The sequence below is a fragment of the Solanum tuberosum genome, unplaced genomic scaffold, assembly GCF_000226075.1.
Source record: "Solanum tuberosum cultivar DM 1-3 516 R44 unplaced genomic scaffold, SolTub_3.0 scf00570, whole genome shotgun sequence".
NCBI lineage: Eukaryota > Viridiplantae > Streptophyta > Magnoliopsida > Solanales > Solanaceae > Solanum > Solanum tuberosum.
This window is the reverse complement of record NW_006239488.1, coordinates 1-11,393: the sequence shown is the minus strand read 5'-3', so window position 1 is coordinate 11,393 and position 11,393 is coordinate 1. Positions and strand designations below refer to the sequence as shown.

Sequence of the window (11,393 nt, the reverse complement as noted above, 5' to 3'; positions counted from 1 at the left end):
ACTCATACGAACTCGGAATGGTGCAAACTTAGCGGCGTTGGAAAGATCATTCCAAGAGCTTTCCAACCATGTCTGGAAGTACAACTAAATCATCTTGAGCTAGGAGTTATGGCCGTTTGAAGTTGACCAAAACTCAACTTTTTCCTAACTTAAACAAATTTCCAGATTTTCATTCTTTCCAAAAATAACTATTTCCAATTATTAGCTTATTCCTAGTTATTTCAAATTGAGAGATGTTACAATAACTGTGACTCACATAGGCATTAATCTATTATTAGAAAATGACTGCCTATGAGGCGCATAGCTATTATCCGAAAACTGAATACAAATCCTACCACGGGATTTTGCGATATATGAGAATAATCAGAATTGGTAACCGCATTTGTTAACTGATTTGGGGATATGATCGAATTTAGAGTCCACGTAGTTGGGAAATCAATTTCTTCCCACTTAATAGGTCTCCTGGTGGTAACGAAATAAGTTATACTTTTGTTACAGATCCAGTAACCAGAGATATTAACGCTTTAAAGCATGATCAATGATTATTTAGAAGAAGTAAAAAGAAATTTACTTCAAACCATTATCCAGATTGATAAATCAGACACATCGATGCGGAGTGAAACTAGCAACGATGATATCGCAAAAGAGTCACAGCAAAATAAAACAGACAATATATTGTCTATAGCCGAACTTCAGAATGCATATATATATATATATATACACACACTGATTTAGTATCAGTTAAGCGAAAACTATCAATCTTAATGATACCAATACATTATATGATATTGATTTAGTATCAGTTAAACAAAAATTATTAGGCTTAGTGAATGGGGGCATGGGCTATATTTATTATGAAAGAATGGGTATTTTAGAAATTACTTTGGGTTTGGGTATGAACTTGTAATTATTTTGAATTTTATAGCCCATTTATGCAGTTGAAAAAATTGTATGAAATATCAAACTATTAATTCAAATTAAATGTTATAGTCATAGTTTATTTTATTTGTAATTCGCAGCAAACATCCCATTTTTTTTACATCTGATTCGATATACAATTAGGCATTTTCGGTATACAATTAGTCATTTTATACATTTCGATGTAAAATGTAAAAATGCGTTTGTGTTTGTATAAAGCGAGAAAAAAGTGTATACAAATACAAATACATATATTTTCGTCATATCCACTTATACAAATATAGAACTTATTATACAAATTACAATGTATAAATGAATGTATACAAAACTGAACAATTTGTATAAAATTGAATGTATCTAGCAAATTATACAAATCAATAGTTCCATAGCAAACATAAAATTTGCTATGAAGCACAATTGTGCAAACTATAATTATAACATACAAATATAATTTTTATATTTGTTATATGTAAAAGTTGCTCTTGTTTTTTCCTACTTTCAATTAGGGGTGGCAAAAATAAAGATTTTTTTTTAATTAGATACTAAAAGCTTATAAAATAACAAATAAAGCTATTAAAACTCAGGAAAAATTGAACAGGTTGGGTTATGACCCATTACTAACCCATTTTGGCCCAAACAAATTTGGGTTGGGTTGGGTTGGATCTGGACCCATTTTGACCTGTCCAAATTTAACTCAACCCGCCCAATTGTCACCCCTTGTCTACGACATTTTGACCAACCAAAGAAAGACACCCAGAGTAGTCCAAAAGTGGGATTTGTAAAGTTAGTTAATGTGTACAAGTCAATAATTGTATTCTTGTTTGGCAGCAAAAGAGAAGACCCCATCTGAGATTAGAGGGCCAAATTGCATAACACAGCCCCTCAAAAAAAAAGGTTTAAAGCAGTGGCAACAGTTGCTCGACATATACCATCATCATCTTTCACCAAAACATTTTTGCTCAAAAATCAACATGTGTAACAATACCATGCACTTTTCTATTTTGTGATTTTCAGTAGTAGGCATGGAAGGATATGGTTGTAGCAGCTCTTCACAATGATTTACCAGCTGAGTTGAGCCCCACTTCTTGCGCGGGCATATCATAAGTTCAAAACCATGTGGCAAACAAAAGCCTAGTATCCAAGTGGAGAATGGTAGAGACGTGATGTCACCATTTATCTATACCTAAACAGCACACTAGCCAAGTGAAGGTATTCTCCAAAAGTTCTTTTAACCCAAACAAAAAAACACAAGGACAAGTTCACTTTAATTACCCTTCCTTTTCCTGTTCTGAAACATAGTCGATAAATAATTTTTTGAAGTAAATATGACATTACAGAATTGGAATCGTCAAGCATTAAAAGGGCATATAGGTCAAAGAGGGGAAAAGACCAATAATCCACAACAGGAGGCCAGTACTACCATATAGAAATACATGTTCGACAGTCAATTTTCTATTCTCAACTGACCATTGGGTCTGGACTTGCTGCGGGCACAATATCCAGCAGTGAGTTCACAGACTCAATCTCTTCATGCCAAAGTGGAAGAGTATCACCCGGATAGAACTTCCTTTTTACTCCATCTTTGTTGATCTGGTTGTCAAAAATAGGCAAAAGACACTTTTAATCATCTGTAAACACAGAAATATACACACAACAGTTCCATTTTCTCCATTGTCTGGTTTTACACATCAAACAAACACAAGACTTCTGTGATGCAAGATACAAAGAAGAGCTATTGCCCTAGGGCCCTAAGTGCTCAGGAAAACAGTACTCGAGAGGGTGATATTTTTGGATACAAATGAATTCTGCAGCAGGGCACAGGGCACACACATAACAGGACATAACGGGGATATGTTTTCAGAAGCATACAGTGGCCATCATATTATGCTCTAACAAAGCAAACACTAGCTTCTTATATCTCAAAATAAGGCACAAGCCTAGAAAAGGCATTAATTAAAGGCAACAAGCACAAGTGGTGTGTTTTTAAAAATAGGACAGGTAGTATGTATAATGTAAGTCAACTTATTAAGGCATGTCATCAATTTGTCGTCTTTTGGTGCACCCATAATGCTCCTGTTACAATAGATGACTTCCATATAGAACCATAGTTTTTATAGGTTCTCTATCTTTGAGTATACAAGGCTTTCTGCCACAAAGCTAAGCTATTGTTTTATCCAAGTAAAAATTTCAGGGTAAGTGGCAAAACACTATATACTTATAAAAAGAGAAAGGTGTTAAAACCACTGGTCAAATGAAGCAGGAAGGGTTCTATTGTAATTGATGCAAGATATACAGTTGATACATGACATAACTTTTTCAAAGGAGAAAAAGGTCAAGGCTCTAAATTAAGTTGAGCAAAACACTATGTGAAGGTGCAGAGAATTCAGTGGTTTCCAATTTAATAGCGGCATATGGCTTTGGTCTAGCAAATTAACTTTTCCTAATCACATATAATTGCTTGTGAATGAGCATAAAGCAGAAAATCACTCACAGTTACAGTGCGTACTACACCGCCACTCGCACCATCTCGTGCAATGGCAAGAGACACCGCAGTCACAACCAGTTTCTGCAAAAGTATATGAAAGGAAATTTCAATCATTGGAAATATCTACAGACTAGATAAGCATGACAAATACAAATCATGATTCTCTGCACCTATCTACCACAAGCCAAAAGAATTATATTGTCTTGCTGAATAGCTTTCGAGTTCACGAAACGACGAAGCTTAGAAAGCAACACGGATCAAAATATACATCCTGCTAATCATACATAACCTCTAAAATGCATTTTCCTTCCCATCAGAAATAGAAGGCTTTGTTTTGGAAACAGAAAGTTAAAAAAAAAATTGCTGCATACTAGAACTAACAAAATCCCCCAAGTTTTCTCGGCTGTGAGACACACTAAATTTGAATCCAAGTCTCCAAAGAAAATGCAAACTAAATAAAGAAAACAAAAAATTAGAGGGGGGGGTCAAACTTCTTGAATAGGATGAACCAATTGAGTTCTGCATCATGAACTTTGTACTGCACACATTACTTAGACGGGTACTAAAAAGGCATATAGGAAGGAATGGAGAAATCTGGAATGAAGAAATTGAATATGAAAGAAAAGACTTCATTCTTAATATGATTGATTCCCTATCTAATTAGACTATGACGCCTACTTGACAGAAACAATTAAGAGTTTTCTTAAGAAAACGGTTCATAATGGTCACCCATATTATACAAATGAGAAATTTTAATGACCGCATACAGCAAACCTCTGCTTCTTCATGAGACATTCCTTCCCTCCATGCCTGATCAAAGAAACCATACAAATAACTAGACCCAGACCCTGCAATATGAAATTAAAACATTAGAACAGAACTCAGCAGTTGGAGGACATTGTATGGCAGGCTGAGAATTTAATTTCTATCAACAGCAAAAGCACAATACAGGTCAGTAAAGCGAAACTACAAATGAGTATGTTAAGCAATGCTATGATATACTTCAATATTAACACTGCATATATGCAATAAGCTTTAAATCCTCAGGTCCTGTCTTTCCTTTCAAGGCATCATCATCTTCTCCATTTTTTCTAAAGGGTGGTGTCCAAGCCAGCTTGCGCACATCTCAACTATTCCATCGGGTACCAGCTACCTCCCACCAGCAAATATACCGGGTAACTTTACCACCAAGACTTAGGTAGATGGAAAGAAATCACTTGATGTTCTAGTCTCTGCTGGATTTAAACCCTAGTTTCCAAGGTTTTCACCCACGGGGAACACCCTTAGGTGCCTTTCAAGGCATCATCTTCTTTAATCCTATCCAGTGCACTATCACCATACCTTAGGGTTTGGTCAGTAGCCAACTCCATCACCACCCTCTTACTTTATGTTGAAATTAAAATCACTGTAGCCATCAGACCTAACATGATGATGGCTCTTGTATTTAATTAAATCTAATCAAATGCACCAATTGGACAAAATCAAAATAACCATGATATTATCCCATTAAATTCTATAGCACAGCAGACCCCATTGGGTTGATGCCATTCAAGAAACAGGCACCACAACCAAGTAACCTATTCCAGTTGTTTTTAAGAACCAAAAATATCTAAACAGTTAACCAGGAAAGTGCTCCTGAGAAGTAGATGCATGAGGAAAGCAACAATACAGATTGACAACAAACCTCCAATAGCAAAAGGCTGCTCCAAGAGTGTACCCCCAAGAGGAACCCCATATATTTTACCCCCTTCGTATTTGTCCCATCCACCAACAATCATTCCTGTTTGAAGCATAGCCTGAGTTTTTGAGATCATAAATCAGTTAGAAAGAGCTCAAAGGTGACGTTTAACCTAGCTCACATACGACCATACAGGTAAAATAATACAGAGGAAGCTGAGCAGAAGCCATGGAACAAAAGCCAGTTATACACATTCTCTTCCAGATTTATTTCCTATCAACTACCTCCTGTGTCTAGAAAAGTTCAGCAATAAGTAGAAAATGAAACTTTAAAAGACTATTTTTAAACATTGTTTAGGCTACAACTTTAAATACATGGCGGATAAATATATGTACAAATTCTTCCAACTTAATCCCCACCGAAATGGAGAAAAAGATTCGTCATACAATATGCTTAAAACTACACAATCAGCTAGGGGAAGAATAAAAGAATCATACAAAGATCTTCACAAAAAAAAATTTGGCAAGGCCACATGTTTATCCATTTAGGCTTCTCAAATGATATGCATTCCCTCCCGGACCCCATTGTCAATAGTGTTCTTTAGCAGGAGGAAAAAATCTCTTGAAATGGAACTAAGAAAACTTAGGAAGGAACAGAAGGATAAAATCTGACTTGTATCGCCATTTGATTGTGTACACTAAGGGATCGTTTGGTAGTTGGTTAGGAGAAATATTATACAAGTATTAGATCCTGCATAAATAATACCATGTTTGGTAGTTAGTTAGGACTAAAAATAAAATTAATATGGTATTTGGTTTGCAATTGAGAAACATGCATAACTAATACATGAATAAGTTATGAGGGAATCTAGGTAAAATTTTATGCAGAATAGAAGATGGAATAACTAAACTTTGCATAACTAATCCCTGCATAAAATAATACATAAATTTCCTCATAACTAATTCATGTATTACTAATACCTACATAACTCTAGTCAGCAACCAAACGACCCTAAATACTTGTTAACAGTGAAATGCAAATAATTTGTATCAGAAACATGGCCAGGGATTGGTGACAGTTGCTTGATTCAGCTGGGCTTTAGAAGATGAAGAGAACAATGCAGAGCATGGAGCATTGTTCCTCTAAATGTGGTAGTATGGAGAGGAAAACATACCATCAACAGAAAAGGAAGGTGAGAGAAATAGGAGAGCTTTTGAAGTAATAGAGCATGATCACATATAGCCTCATGTAATTGATTATTCTTTTGGGTCCACCCATTAGGCTCTTCCTATTTGTACAGAGGAATAGGTGCCTTTCTAGGTTGTCTTTTTTTGTTTTTGATGGAGTAAAAATATAATTAATGGCATCAAAAAGATGAAGGAATTTGCAATGCTTAAGGAAAATAACCCAGGAACAAAATAGAGATAACGTCAGTTCTAACAACTAGAATCTTTTCTAGGTTGTCTTTTGATACACATCTTGTAATTAATAAAATTATTCCTTACTTGATCTTCAAAAAAAAAAGAGTTAATTCATCCACATCATGTAGGGAAGCTGCATAGCTAAAAACAAAATGAAAACCTAATACCGATGGTGTGCAAAAGCAACAAATTAAATGGCATCAGCTCAGCATTGAAAAATTCCTTTTTACTTTTTTTCACTGAACAGGTTACAGGTTTACCAATTTTATTTTGAGTAAGACACTGCTGAAGTTAGTACACTCACAGATTCCAAAGGACATGACCACTCATTAATATTTGAATGATTAGATAATTGGGTGATCCAATCCTCAAATTACACCACAAAAGTTGCACCTAACAGATACACTGAGATTTCATAACTTCCTAAGCAAGAAAATGTTGATTCCAGCTTTGATGACCATTCTTAAATGGTGAATTCTCTTTTAGACAGTTGCATTGTGAGAGCAACTCTCTATTACACAATTGAGCTACAACTACTTGCATTGTAGCGAAGAAAAAAAAAACAGAGATTCCACAATTGTCAAGCTATCTGTATAAATCTTTAAACGACACGCAAAAAAAGAGAATAGGAAACTTAGAATTTAAAATGATAAAAATTATTTTACATAACACAATAAGAAATAGTATGCTACTTATAGAAGCAAACCTTATTGTTATAGGATATTTGCCTAACAAGACTTGCCGCAACCTTGACAGTCGCTGGCTGGCCAAGCTGTATCCTGCATCCACAAAAACTTTCAACCTTAGAAAGTGCATCCTGAAAATAATTTGACTAAATAAGTGGCAAGCACAAGCCACTTCATCATAATCTAATTTCCAGAAAAATTAACAAGTAAAAGAGATGGTAAATTTTGGCACGCTCATTCAAACTTCAAAAGTATGTATAGGTTAACTAGTCAATTCCATATTCCCAACAAAGAAGAAATTGATGAAGAAGCTGAAGTTAACAGCCTCTCATCAGGGGAGATTCTTTTGCAAGTTACTGAGATAAATCATAATAGTTGCATCTAGGAAGTAAGCATTTGAATAAAAATACAAGATGGGTTGATGGGTTACGTGTGTTGGTGTAGAAAGTAGCGCACGTAGTCTGAAACAACTTGTGAATCTGCAGCCTACAAAACAATCATTAAATTAATATGTGAGATAGGACTCTCAGAATGCTATAGAGGATCAAGTATCAGATTATGAGATGGAAACAACTCAGCTGTTGGTAGTTCACTTCAAAGCATCAAGGCATGTTTAACTTCTTAGAGCATATAACGCTCCAAGGTCATTTTCTAAACCAGAAGTTCACTTCAAAGCATCAAGGCATTTTTAACTTCTTAAAGCATATAATGCTCTGAGGTCATTTTCTAAACCAGGAAGTAGGTAAAAGTCATGTGTTGCTTGGACTCTTCAAAAATGTCATCAGGTATGTGTCGGATCCTTCAGAAGTAGTGCATTTTTGGAGAATACGACACAACATTTTTGGAGAGTCTGAGCAACTTAAAGTAGAACACATTCTATTGTTTGTCTAATAAGCTAATAAAACTATTGGATATGCTGTAGGATTTATATCAACCATATCTTAACCACAGAGCAATGGAAGCTAATGTTTTGGAACAAGACAGACTCTACAGAGTACATATGTGGAGGTGTAAGAATACAATCATCAATAACCTGAATTCGAGCATTGCCCAGATCCGTTGTTTCTAAGGGACAGAACAAAACCTCTAAAACTAACAGAAAGTTTCTCCTAGAAAACATTTCCAATGAACTTCTCCTAAAAGATAAATATATATTGGGCCCATTATCCACCAAGTTTAAAACCGTGCGGCAGTTGGTCCTTGGGGATTACTTGGTCATAAAAGAGAAGGATTAATATCTTTTTCTTTTATCTAATCTACCACTATATGATCCCATTATGCTATATTTCATTTTCTCAATTTATGTTAACCTGCTTTAACTTCCAGGAAATTCAGTTTATGCAGATACAACACAAAGGTAGTGGAATGTTTTTACCTTAGAATAGGCTTTGAACCTCACATCATGTTTAGTTATGTAATCAAATCCCATTGGGAACTCAAATTCCTTACAATATTAGAAAGTAAAAAATTGTGCTAAATGAAAAAGAGAAACAATTTTACATGCAAATTGAAATGTGTGCCCAGGTGTCTAATAATCTATACATTTATACAGAGGTTGCATCATATGTTTTTTTAATTAAATTGGATAATGAACTACATCTAAGACAAGTGCTCTTTTACCACTGTAGCCCCACTCAATGTGAGAAGGGGGAGGAGCAAAAAGGAAAAATGTACTTCAACACGTGTCTGACCACAAAAGAAACATGGTTTACCCAGGCAACTTAAAGCTTAACATTTTTAAAGCAAACCTAAAGCACTTGGGACAAACTCAGTAACTAAATAAACAAATCCCAATACATTTTCTAATCCCATTTTCAGCCCTATTGAACAATCAATTAACATGCCTCAACCAATTATTTTCATCCATGGATGCAGAATCCACAGATATCAAGTATGTATACAAGAAAACTACAGCAACATCATACATAACATTTTCAAATTGTGAATCATCCAATAGAGGGTTTGTGAGTCCTCCTTATCCATCTTATTTTCGACATGTTTGGCATCACTATGTTATAATTGTCCTATAATTATGTACCAAGTAGTACCAGTGGTATAAAAATTCATCACAAAGTGACAAATGGCATCGAATTTTTTATTAAACCGAGTTTTCTTATCATGCCTAGGAGAGAGTGGATTCACATATAATATGCAAGACAACGGAAAAGGTTATAACCTCTGCTACTAGCTGCTAATGAAACCATGTTAGTAGGTCCCGTTGTCTTGTAAAGTTCAGTATATTTTTCTCTAGTAAGACAAACCAGAATGGAAACAGAGGATCAATATTCATATAGCAAACTCCAAGTAGTTTTGGATAAAGCCCAATTGATTGGTTGATTGAACGTCTGAAATACTCTAGCTTTTAATACTGACTTAGCTTTCATAATATGAGCATGATTTCCAAAAATCATAGAAAGATAAGCAAGCAAAAGGATGTTCAATTATTTCCAGGTTCTCTACTTTTTGGTAACTGCTTGTATACTGGACATTTTTTAATTTGATTTTTACTTTTATAAATAGGAATGTCACTAATTATTTTCAATACATAGTACAGAAAATATAGGAATACACAGAAATATACATAAACATATAGAACTTTTGAATTTATAAAATAAATATTTTCTTTTACAATTGATACATAATACAAACACAGGTAACTGCTTGTATACTGGACATTTTCCCCTCTCTTCATTAGGTAAATTACTATACCTTAATAGAAAAAATAAAGAGATGTTCAGTGACTCATAAATAGATAAGATACAGAGAGAGAGAGAAATGAATATTTCCATTTGCTATTTGTTAAAATTCAAAACACTCTATCCTTGCAACATACCACATTAAGTGGACACACAATGACAATACACAATTGACCTGTAAATTTAACCAAGCCCATAAGAGATTTAATTCTTTTGAGGAAGAGCAAGCCCCCGAAAGATTTTTAAGGATTGGTATTGCAAGAAAAGTGTTTCGCCATTGCTAATACAAAAAAAGTTCAATATTGAAAATTACCAAGCTTTAACTCGAAGAATTTTTTAGCCATGTCATTTCTATTTCAGTTCTAACATCTCCTCGCATAGTTAGAATTTTGGTTATTCTATGTTCTATTTGTCAATCATTACAGAGCAGATAACGTGCTACTTAAATGCTATTTAATTAAATAGAGTTTTGGATTCATTACTGACAAATTTCAGCCACATTATAACCCCTTCCAAAAACATCAAAACGAAGAAAAAGAAGGGCGATACTAAACCCATAAATCCTTAATTCAACTTCTTGAATTGCTTTTATCTACAGTACTCAACATGCCAATACTTGAACCAAATAACAAAAATCCCTTATGGAAACAAAGGGAAAAAAGGACAAATAATGCCACAGCACAGATAGCAGTTCCACAGTTCCTCTTTTTGAAGAAATACGATATATATGCTACCAAAGAAAGAGAAAGAGAGCAAAAGTAGCATACCGATCCAGAGCGACAAACATACACATTGTCAGTGAGCTGAGTGATCTTATCTGAAGCCCTATTTGCCACATACATTCCTAAATTTCCAAAAAGCAAAAAACACCAAAAAAATGCAGTTCTTAGATTACACAAACTAAAATTACTACTACATTTTTTTAACAAATTCAGAAGAAAATACAATTTTCACAAATAAAATTCATCTTTATCAGGTAAACTATATAAAAAGGCTTTACTTTCACAAATTTTCATAATAAAAACATATACAAAAAAAAAGACTTTATTGTTAAGTAAACTCTTCTCATCAAGACTATACTATTGAAAAGTAAATCAAAGGCTCTCTATTTTCAGTATTCACAACAACATTATGACATTGAAAAAACAAATCAATCAAGCAGATACTTTATTTTCAGTTAATCAATTTTTCAACAGTAACATTACAAAAAATTGAAAATATAAATCAAACCCTTATGAAGAAAATAAAAAAGGAATTACCAGTGCTGGTACGGGAGTCGGCGCCGAGAACAACGCCGCCGTTGTAAGTGACGCCGATGATGGTGGTTCCCATGGAGTGTGGCTGCTCCACATCGAGCGACGATTTGTCCATCTTAGGGTAAGCTGAGAGATCGAAGGAGGAGAGAAATTGAAAAATGAAAGAGAAAAGCCCTAGTGAGAATAAAGGAAGAAATAAAATAAGAAAAAGGGAGACTACAAGTATATTAGTATTAGCAACTGTCTTGGAGAG

General features: G+C 34.4%; 1 protein-coding gene across 1 annotated transcript; it reads right to left on the bottom strand.

Moving 5' to 3' along the window:
• Positions 1–2,161: 2,161 nt before the first annotated feature.
• LOC102592103 (proteasome subunit beta type-6-like) lies at positions 2,162–11,353 on the bottom strand. The gene is made up of 8 exons (XM_006365573.2): positions 11,144–11,353; positions 10,652–10,728; positions 7,619–7,674; positions 7,209–7,281; positions 5,088–5,199; positions 4,178–4,251; positions 3,410–3,484; positions 2,162–2,508 (listed from the first exon to the last, which is right to left on the bottom strand). The coding sequence occupies exons 1-8, from the start codon at positions 11,253–11,255 to the stop codon at positions 2,377–2,379; spliced, it is 711 nt and encodes a 236-aa protein (XP_006365635.1). The 5' UTR covers positions 11,256–11,353; the 3' UTR covers positions 2,162–2,376.
• Positions 11,354–11,393: the final 40 nt, after the last annotated feature.